We start from the raw sequence: 19,775 nt of genomic DNA, 5'->3' as shown, positions 1-19,775 counted from the left end.
GTGTCAGCATGTTGTCCTTTAGTTAGTGGGGCAAATAATGAAAGGCCAAGCAATGGTTCTGTGTACATTGTCCTTTGAAATGTTCCTTTCTTTTGTGAAGATTCCAACACTGAAGCTTCTCTGCTGCTTCCATTACCAACTTCACCCTCTCTCAAACATCGGACATTTTTCAATACTATTTTTTTTCAGTATACAAGACATCCACTGATAGGGGACTCTTGGTCCAGATTAAGTTTCCCTCAAAATACATGTCATTTTGACAGAAAGCAAAGAAAGTCACTAGCAACTTTGTATATGTTATGTAGGTGCCAGAAAACCTAGAAACTATTCCAGGCTATACAAACCTAGAATTTTGAGGCTGCGACCACACCATCAGGTAAAAGATGTAATGGTGAAGGATTGTATAAAAAAAATCCCTAACTAGATATGCAAGAAATATTCAATGTTAAATGTTTTTATAAATGGGAAGTTCTACAGCATCGCTAAAGCGATGGAAACAATACAAACGGAGGTGCTGCTGAATGTAATGAAATCCTTAAAGTGGTGAATTAGTTCTTCTCTCTCAAACCCCTCCCTTATTCGTTTATTAAAATAAGTAAATTAATTGCTCACCTGGGATACAGGCAAAAGGCTCTAGTGGGATAAGTATTATTGGATTAGACTTATAGAGGTGAGGGGACAATAAACAAATCTGTTATTAAATACGTCACAATGTCCAGTCCACTCTGCAGGGCAGATTAAAAAAATCAATTTAAAAAAATGTTTTTTTTTTAATTGAACTTGGATCTTTTACTTATTAAATTAAAATAATTTTAAAATTAATTTTGAAATTATGACAATCTATGTTAAGGTATACATTTACTACACCTCTACCCCGATATAACGCTGTCCTCGGGAGCCAAAAAATCTTACAGTGTCATAGGTGAAACCGTGTTATATCAAACTTGCTTTGATCCGCCGGAGTGCGCAGCTCCACACCCCCCCACCCCCCCGGAGCACTGTTTTACCGCGTTATATCCGAATTCGTGTTATATCGGGTTGCATTATATCGGGGTAGAGGTGTATAATCTATTAATCATTCAAATTAAATTAAAACAATAATATTAAGCAATACATTTTTGCTGTTTAAAGTTTTAAAGAAAGTCGAACCACTGAACTGGTAGAAATCACTGGCTAACTACCTAAAACCTGTGTTGAACTGCTAAACCAGCTTTTGACAGCAGGAGCCTCTTGTACAGCTGCAGAGGAAATCTTTTCTGTATTTCAGTTTATTCAATTAGTTCAATTCAATTACTAGGTCATTCAAAGTTGAGAAACCAAATGAGACTTGAAAATACAAGAAATCTTGTTTTTCCTTTTCTACTATATAAATAAAAAACAGATGAGAGAGGGTGAGATCTACTTGTAAAATCTTGAAGGACCGTGGTGATCAGAAACAAGCAGTTCAATTAAACTACAGATAATACTTTGTCTAATAAATCAGTTTTCAATGTAAAGCATGTTTTGATAGTTTTTCTATGTATCCAGTACATTTATGGGTTAACTTTATTTAACTACTAATTTTTTTTAAAAATGCTGTTTTGTGCATTTAATTGAATTTGAATGTCCAAATAGAGCTTCAGACAAATCAAAAATTTAAAAAATTAATCATCATCTGGTAAGTAAGAAATGCATCATTCACTATTTTCTAGCATAATGAAAAAAAAACATTAAGGATCTGTATAAATTAAGCTATGTAATTGCTTAAATATGTATTGATATAGTGTTTCCTCCTGGTTAATAAAAAGAAGCTCCACATTTAGTGTAAAGGCTATTTAGTTGCAAATCAATATGTTTTAATGATTGCCAACCAATGAGAATTAACCTTTCTTTAGGATAATAACTAAAAAGTACAAATGGAAAACAAGACTAAAATTGATTTAAATCAAGATTTCCTGCTTGCTGATATAAAATCATGATTAAAATCTGTGATTTTAAATTGCTGTGATTTAAATTAGTCCATCCTGTCAATCTATAATAAAATAAACCCAAACAGTTACACAGCCTTCTTAAACACAAGTTACATCCACATATAATGAAATCTAGTCAGATTGTAATGTATGAAGAGATGGAATAATGTATTAATCGCTCCATATTGTGTTTGGACTTGTCCATGTGTAATTCAGCTTGAGGAGGAGTAGGTTCATGTAACCCTATGGTTCTCAAACTTTTGTACTGGTGACCCCTTTCAAATAGCAAGTCTCTGAGTGCGATCCCCCCTTATAAATTAAAAACACTTTTTTATATATTTAACACTATTATAAATGCTGGATGCAAAGCAGGGTTTGGGGTGGAGGCTGACAGCTAGTGACCCCTCATGTAATAACCTTGTGATCCCCTGAGGGGTCCCGACCCCCAGTTTGAGAATCCCTGATGTAAGCACATAGTAACCAGTAGTACTGGAGGTGCCCTTCATTGTGTGTCCTTAGAATGTAAATAGAGTGCTATGTTGCAAGAGGATTCTAGATAAGTGACTTGTGACTTACAACCTGTGAGGACGTCCTGGGGACTGAAATACGTATTCTTTGAGTCATATCAGTGGTGAACTCACCCCATAATCATTTCAGAACTGGCATGTGACCCATGAGATAGTGCTGTTTGAATCTTGCAGAATGTGCCCTTGAACACACTGGGTAATGTGTGTAGGAGAGTGAAGAAAGGGGCTGCGATTGCTTGGAAAATAATTCCCATTGATATACTTTCCCTCCAGTATGGCAATGGAAACATCAGAAGGTTCTCGGGATGATAATATATAATATATGGAGATATACCTATCTCATAGAATTGGAAGGGACCTCAAAAGGTCATTGAGTCCAGCCCCCTACCTTCACTAGCAGGACCAAGTACTGATTTTTGCTCGAGATCCCTAAGTGGCCCCCTCAAGGATTGAACTCACAACCCTGGGTTTAGCAGGCCAATTCTCAAACCACTAGAGCTATCCCTCCCCCTCCCTAAAGAGTCTAGAGCCATAGTAACAATGTTATAGTACTAGGTTTAATTGACAACCAGATTTAAAAAAAAATATTTTACATTTTATTCACGTGGGCAATGTTTTCCATTCTGGACAGTGTATATTTAAATGTGACCCTTTCTCAGCAAGAGCAGACAGCAAGGTGTTTCAAATGAAGCTAAGTTTCTAACACCTGGGCTGAATTTGGTGCAGGGAGTCTAAAGTCAAAGCATGTAAGCAAAGTTTAGTTAAGAGAGTTTGTGTGTGGGTTTCACATTCATTGCTCCATAATAGATTCAAAGCCCATTAATATCACTTGAGCCTTTCATGCCATGCAGGAACTTCAGCCTAACTCAGGTTCTGCCTTACCCTTTAGACAGCAAATTTAAAATTAACTGTTTCACTCCTTGACTCAAAGAATTTCCAGTCAGTTTCCTTCTCATAGGACACAAAATTTAAGTAGAGGCTTTTTTGCAGCAGAAAATCATGGTTACAGAGACGAAGAAAAAAGTGTGTTTTGTTTTTTTTAAAAAACACATGATGAGTTTAATTTCCAAGAACAGTGGATAGTATTGGGGTCTAGTAAAACAGAATGCATAGTTACAAAACGATTTTGAAGCTGCACTTCTAAGAAAAATAATGTTAATGGGAAATCCAGTTAATTGGCCTTAAGTGTTAATATTTGCAGTTTTTTACATTTAAAGTAGATAAGGTATAATTCTTCTTTCTTTATCCTCCTCCTTCAGGTGCATAGGGCATCCTCCAGTTTCTGCTATTTATTTTGGTCTTGTGGTGGTCTGTTCTGGCTTCTGAGTGTCATGTGAATGAATGTTGCTTCTTCCTCTATTATTCTGTGTTTCTCTACGTTGCACTCCTTTTCTCTTTCCAAGTGGTGTGTCCATATTATCACTGGCCATGGAAATCATGTTGGTGGCATCTGTAAAAGGTCCTAAATATGTCCTTAGTTGTCATCCTATCATATTTGGTCATTTAGATTGGTTTGCTCTACTTACAATTTCTGATGGTGCAAAAAACTTTTTTCCAATGGACTCCGAAGATCTTCTGCAGGCTTTTACTTTGGAATGAGTTGATCTTATTAATTTCTGTTGTAGATTTCCATGATTCTGCTCCGTAAAGGACAGACATGATACTGGAGTTAAAAATGTGAGGTTTTGTTAGTGCCAATCATGCTACTTTTCCAAATCTTTTCAAGTTTATAAAAATTGTTTACTGCTTTTGATATTTATTGCTTCACATCCTGCGTGGTGTCACCATCATTGCGCATCTTACCTCTAGGTAAGTAAAATCACTGACTTCTTCTAGTGTTTCTTCATCCACTCTGATTAGTTTTGGGACATTGATAGTTGTATGTTTTGCCTTCCTTTCTTGATGAACAAATCAACATCTGTATCTGCCAAAAGATGTATTTTCTTCCATCTGATGTGTTGAACTAATCAGGACAATGTCAGTAGCAAAAATGAGGTCATCCAATTGTGCTTTATCATTTGTCCATAAAATTCCTCGGTTGCCTTCTGCAGTTACTTTCCTCATGACATAGTCAATTACCAGTACAAACAATAGTGGGGACATAAGGGACATAGTACATCCTTGCCTTATTCCAGTTGTCACTGAAAACCACTGGCTGATGTTGTCACCATCTCTGATCCAAATGAACTACTAGGAATACATAATGAAGAGTTACTATTAGAACTTGATATTGATTTGGGAGAATAAGTTAAAACCATCAGTAAACTCTCAAAAATGAGATTGCAGCTGGAGAGGGAAATATTACTGGAGAGATACTTAAAGCAAGTGTCGGAACAATGCTCCAGGCTTTCCTTATGTTTTTGGATAGAATATACTATGAAGAAAAGAACCCAACCTGGTAGAAGAGAGGCCTTTTAGTAATATTGCCAAAGAAGGGCAAGCTTGCCAACTGCAATAACCGGAGAGGAATCACATTATACATGTTCCCAGGCACTGAGAGTAATGTCATCCTGGAACGTATCAAGAAACAAATAGACTTTCAACTTAGAGAGTAACAAGCAGGTTTTAGACCCCTGAGATAATGTGAAGACCAGTTGTAGTTCTGAGACGTATACAACCAAGTGTGGAGTGGCAAGCAGCACTTGTGATTAATTTTATAGCTTTCAGGAAGGCATTTGACAGCATTTATAGAGATAGTCTTTGGAAAATTATGGAATACCAGCAAATATAATTAGAATCATCAGGGATCTAAACAGGATACAATTAGAATATCTGAAATATAGTTGAGGTATACCATGTTATAAATCTCGTTCTAGACTTCTTTAGTGTACATCAACATCATTGTGAATATATACTTTTTTTTTAAACTGTTTCCCTAGTAGAGTAGTGTATCCTAAACTCAGGTTTTTCCACCTGGAAAAAGTTTTAACAATCTTTCCTGTACTGGTTTCCCATTGAATTTAGAATGGAAAGTTACTCGCAACAGTCTTCAATACTAGATAGTGAAGCATTGGAAACATCTATAAAATTAAAGTTGTCGATACCTACTTGTATTTAACTACTGTGGCAAGTACCAACTTAAAGTTTGGTATAATTTCAGCAGATCTACAGCAGTATCTCTTGGCTATAACTATGAAGTAAACTTTTGTTTTTAATTGCTGTGAGTGAGAAGCAATGAGTCAGAGAGTGCCTCTCATGAATGACAGGTAATTGATCTGTCCCTTCAGAATAGCTTATTATGAACTCTGAGGGGGAAATGTCCACTTCCTGCTTATGACTTCCATTAAATCTTATCTGAAATCATGATGTTGGTGACAGCAACCCTAACCAAAAAAAATTCTTCCGTTCTGGGTAATTTATTTTGACAAGAGCCACTTCTTTATGCTGCAATTTTGATATATTTAGAATCCCTTTTTAAGGACCAAATGTTGCACAGTATGCGGTTTGTTGTTAGGCAGCAAAATAACTTTTACTGTTTTGATTGTATCATTCACTATAATTGTTGTTTAAATATTTATGGAAAAAGATCTTATGTTTATACATGTTATGTGGGCTGCTGGTGTTGCAACAGCACTTTCAAATGTGGCTATAAATGATAGCTGACTTCATTCCATTTAGAAGTCTAAAAAACCATTAACTTAAAAGGGGCAGATAAGGATATTACTAAAATAATGTAATCTACTCTTTAATGAGCATCTTTGTTCATGTTAGAGCACAGATCATATAATATTTTACAGTAATTGAATGTCATGAACATAAAAATATCCAAATACCTGATATACACCTGGTGTGTTATAGAACTGAGAGAGCTTGATGGGCCCTGCTCCAAGCAGCCTCAGCCAGTAATCTAATTTAAAAAAATATTTGGAGAATTTTGGTGTCTGATTTGAATTACCAGAGGATGGATTTATCTCCGGGAATCAAATTTATAAATATTCAAGATTGAATTTTGAACATACTGCAACTTTAGATCCTGATCCTGCATTTGGATTCATGTGAGCAGACTCCTGTGCCCGTGCAGAGCCCTAATGAAGAAAAAAAATTCTGCTTAGACAGAATGATAATTTGTATTACAGTATGTGTAACTTTGCTAGTCTCTGGACAATAGCTTTTATCACCTTGATCTTAAAAGAATGTTGTATGACATAAACTAATATCTATCTGATATATTTTTAAAGAACAGCAGTTACAGTGTTCTGTATTCAAAGGCTACTGTAGCCGCTTGAGACAAAGCTGCTAATTTAATCATATACATTTATCCAGCTAGCAAGTGTCAGTACAGTAGAACTTCAGAGTTACAAACACTAGAGTTACATTCAGTCAACCACACACCTAATTTGGAACTGGAAGTACAGGATCAGGCAAGCAAGCAGACGCTGTGCAAATCGTTACTGGATCAAGCTCTGTGAAGAGATACAGACAGCCTCAGACACAGGAAACCTCAAAGTCATGTATGATGGCCTGAAGAAAGCTCTCAGTCCCACTGTCAACAAGGTTGTCCCCCTCAAATCGCTCAGTGGTGAAATCATTACAGATAAAAGCAAATAGTTGTCTTGTTGTGTCAAACACTATTCAGAGCTATACGTAGAAGAAAGAAACATCACCAGCGAATCACTGGACCAAATATCAACTGTACAGGTCATGCCAGAGCTAGATGTGGAGCCCACTGTAGAAGAGCTAAGAAAAGCCATTAATTTCCTATCAAGTGACAAGGCTCCTGGAAAAGATGGTATCCTAGCGGAAATCCTCAAGACAGCCTATTACCATATGTGCCGAGTTTCTAATCTGCCAGAGGTGCTCCGCCCAAGCCCCGCCCCCACTCCACTCCTTCCCCCAATCCCCCACTCCTGCCCTGCTTCTTCCCACCACGCCTCTTCCCACCCCACCTCTTCCTGCCCAGTTCTGCCCCCTCCCTCGAGCTCGCTGTGCCCTTGCTCCACCCCCACCCCTCCCAGCACCTCCTGATGCTGTGAAACAGCTGATCTGCGGCAGACAGGAGGCGCAGGGAGGGAAGGGAAGGTTTTGATGGGGGGGAGCACCCACCATTTTTTTCCCATGGGTGCTCCAGCCTCATATCTTCATCAGTTGCTACTTAAGTGCAGGAAAGAGGGTGAGGTACCACAAGAGATGCGTGACGCAAACATCATCACTTTGTATAAAAATAAAGGCGAAAAGGACGATTGCAACAACTACAGGGGTATCTTGCTACTAAGTATAGCAGGAAAAGCTTTTGCAAAATTCATTTTAGTGCACCTACAACAGCTGGCGAATCGTGTCTACCCTGAATCACAGTGTGGATTCAGGGCTGGAAGATCAACTACAGACATGATATTTTCTCTGCATCAACTCCAAGAAAAGTGGAGAGAGCAAAACTGACCATTGTACATCGCCTTTTTGGACCTAACCAAAGCATTCAACACAGTCAGCATAGCAGGTCTATTTGCAATACTAGAAAAGACAGGATGCCCACTAACCCTGTTAAGTCTTATATGTTCATTCCACAATGACATGAGAACAACTGTCCAGTTTGACCGGTCCACTTCGGACAGCTTTGAGATGAAAAGTGGAGTGAAGCAAGGATGTGTTCTTGCCCCTACACTCTTTGGAATCTTCTCTTTAATACTCTTGAACTGTGCATTTAAGGACAAGAAAGATGGAGTTTATCTCCACACAAGATCAGATGGAAAACTCTTCAACCTGTCGTTCTGGCCACCGCTTCCTGCAGCTCCCATTGGCTAGGACCAGTGAACCACGGCTACTGGGAGCTGCGGGGCGCCATGCCTGTGGACGGTCAATGTCAGCAAAATGTCTTGCAGACCGTAATCAGATTACCCTGATGGGCCGCAGGTTGCCCACCACTGATCAAGACCAAAATGCTAGTGTACCCAAATGCTTGCGTCCTCACCAGTGTCATGTATGGTGGGGAAACATGGACAACTTATGCTCATCAGGAGAAAAGGTTAAACGGTTTCCACCTACGTTATTTATGCCGCATACTCAACACCAAATGGCAAGATAAAGTCACCAACACAGAAATTCTTCGAAGGGCAAATTTACCAAGTGTGACAGCCCTGCTCAAGCAAAGACGACTGCGCTGGCTGAGCCATCTGAGTAGGTTGGAAGATGGACGTGTACCCAAGGACACGCTATATGGGGAACTATCAGAGGGAACAAGAACAACAGGATGACCCAAGCTTCGCTATAAAGACATATGCAAGTGAGATATGAAGGAATTTGGAATTGATCTTGACCAATGGGAAACCTTTGCAAGTGATCGTAACAAGTGATGCTATCTTCTCCATCAGCGTATCAAAGTCCATGACAGAAGCTGGCTACTACAGCTTGAAGAGAAAAGAGCCCATAGGAAGGAAGCAGCTCCCAACCAAGGTACATGCAATTGCAATAACTGCCAAAGATCATGCAAATCTCATATTGGACTATTCAGTTACATGAGACATTGCAATCATTTACATCATAGGCTGCAATTCCCACCATCTCTCATAGATGAAAGGATGCCAACAAACTGTGTTAAACGTAAACTACTAAAAAAGAAAAGAAAAGGAAAAGCAGTGTTTTTCTTCTGCATAGTAAAGTTTCAAAGCTGTATTAACTCAATGTGCAGTTGTGAACTTTTGAAAGAACTATCATAATGTTTTGTTCAGAGTTACCAACATTTCAGAGTTATGAACAACCTCCATTCCCGAGGTGTTCATGACTCTGAGATCCTACTGTAAGGATCTTGCATTTAGTTTGTGCATTTACAATTTAATTACTTAGAAATCTTCCTACGTAATTTCACTTGGCAGACTCTCAACATTCTTTTGGAATGTTAATATATTTAATTTGGCTTTCAGAACATGATCATTTAAAAAAGCATGCATACAGTGTGTACTTTTTTAACATGCACAAACAAATTTAGGTAATTTGGTGGGACCTTCTTGGCTTCTGTGATTGTGACTACACAGATTTACCTAGAGGCTTATATAGTAACTGAAAAACACAGCCACTTTTTTTCAGGGGGAATTCTTGATATTCCATTTAAATGCAGTACTCCTTCAATTTTAGGATCAGGTGTATCAGTTATATGCAGTAAATTAAAAACATACTTTACATAAAACCAACATACTTTACAAAACCAAAGCAGTAATTTTTCTGAGTTTTATAAAATCCTTGTAAGTGGTTAAGTTAATCATAGTCTAGTTCTTCTCAGGTTTAGTTTTGAAGCTTCGGACAAGGGGGCTTTTCATGCCTTCTTGTTTTAAATGGTATAATATAAATGAAAAAATATTTAAAATATTAATTAAAATGTTTAGAATATCAGTTGGTGTGTATCTGTGTCTTTTGCCTAAAAAAAATTATCATTGTTTCTGTAGTGTGAAAGAATCTCTCTCCTCTGACTTCTCGAGTTATGTACTCCATTGTTTTTGCATGTTTTACTTACTAGTCAAGTTGTGCTGATATGTGCCCACTGATATAAGATTTCTTTAGTTTTAATGGCAGTAAAATATTTGTTTTTAGAATTCCAGAATGCACACACATTTTAAATATTATACTCTTTAGTTAATGTAAATCATGTGTATTCTTTCCTATTTCTCAGCTGTATCTTTGTATAATGGCAAATTGGCATCAGATCTATGGCATAGAATTTGTGTTTTAGTGATCCGATTAGCACTGCTCTTTTTCAGATAGATTCAAAACTGCTCAGCTGTGTATCATGCCCCCTAGACTGCTAACAACTCAAGAAGGTTGTAAATCCTGCAGGGGCTTAGGCTAAATAAGAGCGCTCAAGGTGGTCCACAAGACCATGTCTCTGTTAAGATAAAGTCTTCACTATAAAAAAAGAGTTGAAAAGTATATCAGAAAGTCACCCCCACTCTGCCCTGAAAGTGTGCCTCAGTATTTATCTATTCAAACTCTCTGCTGAGACTAGTAATGACTGTGATCACTACAGACCTAGCCTGGAAATGCAGCAGTGGCTTATAGGAAAACATGCTGTAGCATTCTATCATCCTTCTTAGCCATCTGGTTCCTCCTCTTCTGCTCTCTTTGAAATGCAATTACAAACTAGATTAGTATTTGGGATTATTTTTTTAACGATTAAATAGCATGAAAAATATTTTTTACTGACATTGATGCTTGTCTTGGTGAGGAATGAGCAAACAGTAGCTGTCAGAGACTTTGGGGACAGGATCAATCATGAGGGCTTCTGTTTCCAAAAAAAGAAGAACAGGAGTACTTGTGGCACCTTAGAGACTAACAAATTTATTAGAGCATAAGCTTTCGTGGACTACAGCCCACTTCTTCGGATGCATATAGCTATATGCATCCGAAGAAGTGGGCTGTAGTCCACGAAAGCTTATGCTCTAATAAATTTGTTAGTCTCTAAGGTGCCACAAGTACTCCTGTTCTTCTTTTTGCGGATACAGACTAACACGGCTGCTACTCTGAAATCTGTTTCCAAGAGACTCAGTTTTTACTCCTTCCATAAGAGGAGAGAAACGGGAACTGGAATGAACTCCAGGAGCAGCAGTGCCCATGAAGGTCATGTTGACTTACCGATAAATAGAAATGACCAATCCCCTTCTCAAATTAGCTTACACAGTTCATTTGAGAACTGATACCTTACCCATAGTGGTACTTGAAGCACTGGTTCCCAGTCTTTTTGAAGGGCTGAACTTATTTACCAGAATTAAACCGTAGGTATACAACCCATGCCCTCAGCCTACCATTCAGTTGTGAATCCTCAAACAGACAATTTAGTTATGGGTCCTCTTAAGCATAACTCGGACCCTGACTGTTACCCCTGCTGAGTAGGGACTTCCCTCTCAATCACAAAACAGGGATTTGGAACAAGTAGAATAGAAGGTAGATAATGTCAGTGTACTGATGCCCTGCCTGTAGGCTTTTATCATTTAGGTGTGGATGGATATTTGACCATAAGTTGTAAAAGCCTGATGAAGCAATATTAATACAGTTACTATCTCTCTTTCTTATTATGTATTATTAAATATTTATATTATGGTAGCACCCAAAGGTCCCACTACAAACATGGATAAGACACTACTTGCCCTTAAAGGCTTACAATCTGCAGACCTTTTTCTACTTGCTTACTCTTATTAACTTCCCCATTCCTGCCATTCTTTACTCTCCCTTTACTTCTAATTTAAAGGAAACCACAAACCACGTAACTAACAAAGCTGTTCAATTCTTCACCAGATTAATTTGTTTGTACGCTGCAACCCTGTTCCCTACCCCGTTTTGTATAGTTTAGCTTGTAAACATTCTGTGACAGGGCTTGTATCTTATCTGTGTTTGTATAGCACCCAACAAAATGGAGCTCAAATCCCAATTGCCGCCTTTGGGTGCTATCATTATAGGTTGGGCTGGTTGCACTGGTTATTATTCAGGTTGCCCAACACTTACCATTTTAAGAACACTTACCATTACAAGAGATCCACTTCCTGGACACTACTGTACAAATAAGTGATGGTCACATAAACACCACCCTATACTGGAAACCTACTGACCGCTATACTTACCTACATGCCTCCAGCTTTCATCCAGACCACATCACACGATCCATTGTCTACAGCCAAGCCCTAAGATACAACCGCATTTGCTCCAAACCCTCAGACAGAGACAAACACCTACAGGATCTCTATCAGGCATTCTTAAAACTACAGTCCCCACCTGGGGAAGTGAAGAAACAGATTGACAGAGCCAGAAGGGTACCCAGGAGTCACTCACTACAGGACAGGCCCAACAAGGAAAGTAACAGAATGCCACTAGCTATCACCTACAGCCCCCAACTAAAACCTCTCCAGCGGATCATCAAGGATCTAAAACCTATCCTGAAGGACGATCCCTCACTCTCACAGACCTTGGGAGACAGGCCAGTCCTCGCTTACAGACGGGACCCCCCCCCCCAACCTGAAGCAAATACTCACCAGCAACTACACACCACACAACAGAAACACTAACCCAGGAACCAACCCCTGCAATAAACCCCATTGCCAACTCTGTCTGCATATCTATTCAAGGGACACCATCATAGGACCTAAATACAGCAGCCACACCATCAAGGGCTCGTTCACCTGCACATCTACCAATGTGATATATGCCAGCAAATGCCCCTCTGACATTTACAATGGCCAAACTGGACAGTGTCTACGCAAAAGAATAAATGGACACAAATCAGACATCAAGAATAGTAACATTCAAAGACCAGTAGGAGAGCACTTCCATCTCCCTGGACACTCAATAACAGACTTAAAAGTCACCATTCTTCAACAAAAAAACCCTTCAAAAACAGACTTCAACGAGAAACTGCAGAACTGGAATTAATTTGCAAACTTGACACCATCAAATTAGGTCTGAATAAAGACTGGGAGTGTCTGGGTCACTACAAAAAATAATTTTCCCTCTGTTGATATTCACACCTTCTTGTCAACTGCTGGGAATGGGCCACATCCACTTTGATTGAATTGGCCTCGTTAGCACTACAAAAAGTAATTTTCCCTTTGTTGATATTCACCCCTTCTTGTCAACTGTTGGGAATGGGCCACATCCACCCTAATTGAATTGGCCTCGTTAGCACAGACCTCCCCCACTTGGTAAGGCAACTCCCATCTTTTCATGTGCTGTATATTTATACCTGCTTACTGTATTTTCCACTTCGTGGATCTGATGAAGTGGGTTATATCCCACAAAAGCTTATGCCCAAATAAATTTATTAATCTCTAAGGTGCCATAAGGACTCCTCATTGTTTTTCATTATAAGAATGTGTTTTCAGTTGCTTATAACTTTGCCATTCTTTAACAGTTTGGGTGAAATTTTCCATGCTGGGTCTCTGCCTCAGATTGTTTTTTTTTTTTTTGGGAGGTGAGGAGGGGGGAGGAAATTTCCATCAAAAGAGTTCAGTCTTTTCCAAGAATGAAACTAGGGAAAAGTATGTTGTTTTGCCCATGTTAAAAATTCTGGTGATGTTGTCTTTGAAAACTTCAAGCATAGCCATGCTTTGGAGTAGAGACTTGAAATTTGACATGGATTGGCCTTATTCTCAGGATTGTGACTTTTGCCATCCTTGTGAAGATCTGCCCAATTTTGGCCAAGTTATAAGTATTGGAAAAATCCCAGTTTGCATGTGTTCAGTAGAGACTTGCTAGAGCTTTAAAGTAAAAAACTTACGAGATTCCATCCGCGCTGAATCTGCTGCAGCCAGGGGCTACAGGGTTCTGAGCAGGACTTTCTATGCAATTACTGCTGTGGGCCAGGCTGAGGCCGGGAACAGAAACTGATAGCAGTGAGATCATCTCTCCTGTGCAGTCACTGATGCCCCACCTGGGCCCAGGCAGCATAGAGGAGGAAGCAGCTGGATTCAAATACACAGGAGACAAGAGCCAGATCCAAGGGTGGAGAGAAGCAGATTGGGACAAGGAGCCTTAGTGGGAGAGGGAAACTAGGGGTGGGAGGGAGAGTGGAATTAGTTGGGCAAGGAGACAGTCTGGGAACCAGTCAGGTGGGGGAAAGGAGGTGAGGGGAAGAGACATGGGATCTGACAATGAGCAAGGATACGAGGATGGGGAGGAACTGAGATTGGACAAGGATCTGAGGGGAGAACTGAGACTGACTGGACAAGGAGCCAGGTGGTGGTGGTAGTGGTGAGGGGACTATTGGGCAAGAATCCTATTCCAGGAGACTGGGACTCTGAGTTTGTGAGGGGGAAAGGAGGAAGGCAACTGGATTTGGGATGCGGAGGACACAGATGGATGGGATGAGGAGCAAGGAGTAGGGGAATGGAACTGGTTGGGCAAGGAGACGGGGGACAGAGTTGGGTGTGTGGGGGGGGACCTGGGATTCTCTGAGCAAGGAACACAGACCAGGAATGGGGACTAGGAGGAAGACTGGGACAATGAGTCCAGAAGGGGAAACTAGGGCTGTCTGAGCCCTGGGACTGGGATGGGAAGCCTGAGAAGTGGGGGATGGGACTGGTTAAGCGAGGAGACTGGGGAAAGGCGTCAGTAGTGAGAAAGAGTCAAGATGGGGACGTGGACAGTTTGGAGTGGATGTATCAGAAGGGGTCAAGCTTGTGGGGAACGGGTAGAAGACTCTGTGCCCCCTAGAGCACACTCCTGTCCAGAGGCTGGAATGGAACCCAAGATTCCTGAGTTTCACCTTTCCCCTGCAATCAGCAAATATCTGTGAAATGCAGTGGCAAAGTGTGTGTTTCATGTCCCGCTAGTGCTGCTCCACATAGAATTAAGATTGCCTGTGTATCTGATGTTTCTTAACTTTTGAGTGTTTGACTTTGCAACCTTAATGTCCTTTTAACATAGGGTGTGTGTGTGTGTGTGTGTGTGTGTGTGTGTGTGTGTGTGTGTGTGTGTGTGTAATAATAGAAATGTTTACTAATAACAGCCATGTGCCAGTGATGAAAAACTGCTGCCTTAAACACACAGCATGATATACATCCTTCAGGCTCAATTGTGCCATTTAAGCACAGTCACACCACCCAGGGGGAACTAGGGTGACCAGATGACAACACTAAAATATCGGGACACATTGGGGTGCCGTCAGCCCTGCCCACAGTCCACCCCCACTCCTCCCAGTCTCTGCCCCCAGTCTGCCCCATGTCCCGCCCCCTTCCCGCTCGGCTTCCCCCCCCCCCCCGTGCTCTTCCTCATCCCCCGTCCCCTTGCTGGCTTGCTGCGTCCCTCCTCAGTCCACCCACCCACCGCTCGCCTCCTCACCCCACCTGTCCGCCGCTTGCTCGCTTGCCTCTTCACCCTCCACTCACCTCTTCACCCCTCCCCCCGCCCGCCACTCACCCCTACGGCGCTGACTTCCCCTCTGCCAGGTGGGTGCTCGCCCACCCTCCGCCTCTGCCCACCCAAACATCCGCCCTTGCTCCGCCCCCATTCCACCCTCTTCCCCCAAATCCCCACCCCTGCCCTGCCTCTTCTCCACCTCCTCTCCTGAGAGCGCCGCATCCCCGCTCCTCTCCCCTCCCTCCTGGAAAGTGCTACGTGCCACCAAACAGAGATTAGGCAGCGGGAAGCACTGGCGGGGGGAAGGAGCAGGGACCCGGCGTGCTGGGGGGAGGGAGGGAGAAGGAGATGAGGAGGGGGAGCTTGGCTGCAATTTTTCCCCATGGGTGCTCCAACCCTGGAGCACCCATGGAGTCGGCGCCTCCCTCCCGCTCGCCTCCTTACCTGAATATCAGGACAAATGGTGTCCCGATCGTACATTGATCAGGATGCGGGACAAAGGGTTAAATATTGGGACAGTCCCAATTTTATTGGGACATCTGGTCACCCTAGGGGGAACACCAGGAGGCACTGTGCAGTCTGCCTTCCTGAGATGCTTGACATATACAGGTTGTTCACTGCTGTACACATTTATGAGGCTAGCCAGGGTATGTGTGTTTCTCCCAATAGAAATAGAAATGTAGTCACCCCTAAACTCCAATTCTATTTGACCCTTCAGTGGGACGGCTCTTTATGCTCTTCTTACTGCACCTCACTCTGCATCCGTGTCCTAGCCGGGCGCAATCTAGCTCTTTCTGAAGTTAATAACAATAATGTGCTGAATTGCTTTGGGTATATTGTCTATGGGACCATACTTACTTTGTTGCAAGTACCTTGCATGACTATGACCTACCCTAGTTATCCATGTTTCCAGCTCTGGTAACACAGTTGCCTTTGTCATTAGATACTTTGCATTGCAAACTGGAATCATGTAAATGTTGTTTTTTGTAGCTGTAGAAATACTGACTTCTTTGTGTCTTTATTTACAGCTTTTACGAGAATTGAAGCACCCCAATGTGATTGCATTACAGAAGGTTTTCCTTTCTCACAGTGATAGAAAGGTTTGGCTGCTGTTCGATTATGCCGAACATGATTTGTGGGTAAGTGCAAATTTCCTGTATTTTTGAAATATTTATACAGCATTCATATGTGACACTGAGATGTGTCTGTATGTAATATAGTTAAGGTTGTAACTGAGGATCTATTATAATCCCAATTTTGGCCTTCCCTCTAATATCCATGAAAAATGCCATATCAGCTTCAAAAATGGAGATTAGATTTGAAGGCAAAATTGAATATGCCTACCATATTTGAAGGAATAGTTTATGGGCTTCCCGAATTGTCACCCTAAAATAGAAGTGTGAAGATGCTTTCCATGCTTTCTTTTGGCTACTTTTGTTACAAAAATTAAGTGAGAGAGAGAGAGATTAATTTCCTGGCCTCCCTCATCAATATCTAGTGCGGAAAACCAAAATCCAGTTGTTTTATACACTAATTTCAAAGTTTATTAACGTCTGAATTTATGTTGCTATGAGTGAGACCTGTTCTATTGAGTTTAGAGTAGGATATGAAATGATTTCTGGAGATTTTTTAAAATGAAATGTGTTTTTGATTTGTGTACAGATTCTCAAGGTCCATTTCCTCATCCAAAATATATGGGTTGCTTAGATCTGGGGGCTTGGTTCAGGCCCAGAAGAGAACAAAACATCCTAAGGATAATTTGTGGTGAATAAGTTCCTTTGAAAACGTTCTTGCCACTTCTGTCCTTGCCAATGTCAGTCTCAATGTTATTATGACGGCATCACTAATATGGAAGTTAGCATTACTAATGATATGTTTAATGTCAGTGGCAGATTGTTGAATTGCTTGTAATTACAAGTATGTTAGATAATGAGAGCTATTTATACAAGACACTATCAGAAGTTTACTACTAAGGAAAGTAAACACAGACTATGCACAAAGTAAAAGAAAACTTAAATCAGAGTGAATCAAGTCATGAGATTTAATCCTCCTGCATATAATCTAGTTGAATCAACTTGCTCTGACATGGTGACAGTCTTGCACTGAGTCACTTCAGAAGGTTTTTCATCAAAGTCAAGTGACGCAAAAAATGTGTGTACTCTACACAGGTGATAACTAAGTGTTATATTCCCATTCTACATATTATAATTTTACATGCATAGAATTTAAATAATTCTGTCCATCAGTTGAATTTACTTGCTTTTTAGAGTAACCACAAGAACCATTTTACTGCTGCACTGAGTGGCATGTTCAAGAACCCTTTTCACCAACCTTTACTATTCTAATTTTTTTGTGCATGTGGTATTCATATTGTGTAAAAAACAAAAAAACAAAAACAAACCATCACATGGCTAATAGATGAGAAATCACTATGTTTTAATGTTCTCACCACTCCTTACGTGTCTGGCTGTTATTTAGTCATAGTCCCAGTTTAGTTAATTGATATATATTATTTGAGATGTAATGTTTGTTACCCTAGTTGTTTCTGGCCTCTCACTTTCTCCTCACTCTTTTCTGTGCAACATGTGCTGTTCAAATAATTTTCCTTTCCTATGCACCTGATCGTGTCTCTCCACTTTTTAATCTTTACAAGAACTCTCCTTCTTCCTCTGCATAAAATTAGTTACATTCAAGACTCTCCATAACTTGGTTCTTGCCTAAACCTTTGGCCTCATTTCCTCTACAAGCCCCTTGTTCCTTCCATTTCTCCCAAGCATCACTCCTAACTTCCCCTTTTGTCTCTTTTGCTCACTCCCAACTTTGTGTCTTTTTTCATGCTGCCTCCTACACAGGAACAGCCTCCCAGTTAACGTACGTAAAGCTCCTTCACTCTCCTCCTTCAAAAAGCTCCTTAAAATCCCACATTTTGTGAATCATTTCAGTAGTAATGTCCACTTGTTTCTGTGTTGTGGTGTTTTGCATTTCCTGTGTTGCACAACTTGGGCCCTTATACCTTTTAGGGAAGAGAACTTACTTGTTTTGCATAGGATTTTTACTGAACAGCATTAGCCAAAACAAAATAAGTATATTTAATGCCTATATCCATCTGAAAAGATTTTTTTTTTAATTGTTGGATAATAGATGTGCTTTTACTAAGAGAGATACACAGGTGACCAACATTTTCAAATTTGGGTGCCTAAAGTTAGTTACCCAAATCCATCTTTAAGCACCTAAATTAGTGTGTCCTGATCATTAAAGTTGCTAATCATCTGCAACTCTTAACAGCTTCAGTGGGAACTGTAAATGTGGATCACTTATAAAAATCAGGCCACTTTTAATTAAAGTGGTTATCTTTAGCTCCTATGCTAGAAAATTTTGGCCAGAGCTGAATAATGAAGTATGCCAGATATTATCTTATTCTATATATTTTGTAGTACAATAAAAATTCAACCTATTTTAATGAACAAAAATGATGGGTAGAAGCCCAGTCATTAAAGGGGATAGTCTTTGGATTCAGATGATGATTACATTTTATTAAAATTCTTTTGTGATGGACAAGAACAAACACTACTTATTTTTGTTCAGCGTTTTTAATACAGAAGCAGGACCGCCTCACATTTGGTGACAAATATATTAAACTACAAAGTTTACTTGTAATTTGTTAGTTGCTGTAATGTATCTTCTTAGCATCTGTGGTTGGCATAAGGAAGAGGTGAAGAGAGCTGTAATAATTTAAAATCATTTGACTACGTCTGTATCAATATTTGTATTATCCCTCCCTGCAGACATATTAACTACACACTCATTAGCTAATATAATCATACTGAATCCCCAAAACACCTCCCAAATTTTATCAGACAGGCAAAACAAAATCTGCATGATTTGAAGAAAGCATGCTTGTTTAGAGATGAACTTTGGTCATATAGCAATTCATCGAACCAATACAATAGTAATACTCGGTTTTATACTTTAATTCCAAAATCCTTAATATAATCCACATATGGTTTCCATATGTTTTTAAATTCTGTCCTGTGTTCTTTCAATCTGTCTTTCAAATGATGTAATCTGAGGTAAGGTGAGCCAACGCGGCACACTCCGGGTAAGAGACGGGGGAGGGGTGAGGTTGGCTGCCGGCGGAGCCTGCCCTGCAGCAGGAGCCAGCAGGACCAAGCTTCTGCCCACTGCACCCGCAGGAGAGAGTGGGGGGCGGAGAAGAGTGGCCGGGGCCCCTTTGGACCATGGCCCGGTGCCATGGTGCCAATTGCCCCATGATAAATCCGGTATTGCTCTCTTGCTGTTTTATAATTAAAGAACTTTGTTGACTTATTCTGTTTTCATATAATTTTCCTTATTCTGTCTTAGTTTAAGGTTTTATTCTGCTGCCTGTCACTTCCTTTGTGGGTCATAAGCATTTTATGACATCACTTTTAAAATTTATAAGAAACAAATTAAATGTATGATGGCCACTACATTCAACTTTTTTTAGTAACTTTTTTTTTTAAAGGCCAGAGATGAGATCTGGCTAGAGATG

At 40.3% G+C, this 19,775-nt stretch overlaps 1 protein-coding gene across 11 annotated transcripts in view; it reads left to right on the top strand.

Moving 5' to 3' along the window:
- Window positions 1-19,775, top strand: part of CDK19 (cyclin dependent kinase 19) — a 227,426-nt gene that overhangs the window by 98,270 nt on the left and 109,381 nt on the right. For all 11 annotated transcript variants that reach the window (XM_042857691.2, XM_065590247.1, XM_065590242.1 and 8 more), the window contains one exon: window positions 16,273-16,383. In XM_042857691.2, the coding sequence (XP_042713625.1) occupies window positions 16,273-16,383 (111 nt within the window). The remainder of the gene's footprint in view (window positions 1-16,272; window positions 16,384-19,775) is intronic.

This window comes from Chrysemys picta, chromosome 3, assembly GCF_011386835.1.
Source record: "Chrysemys picta bellii isolate R12L10 chromosome 3, ASM1138683v2, whole genome shotgun sequence".
In the NCBI taxonomy this organism is placed as follows: domain Eukaryota; kingdom Metazoa; phylum Chordata; order Testudines; family Emydidae; genus Chrysemys; species Chrysemys picta.
Note: the sequence above shows the minus strand (reverse complement) of the source record. Positions and strands in the feature narration are given on the sequence as shown.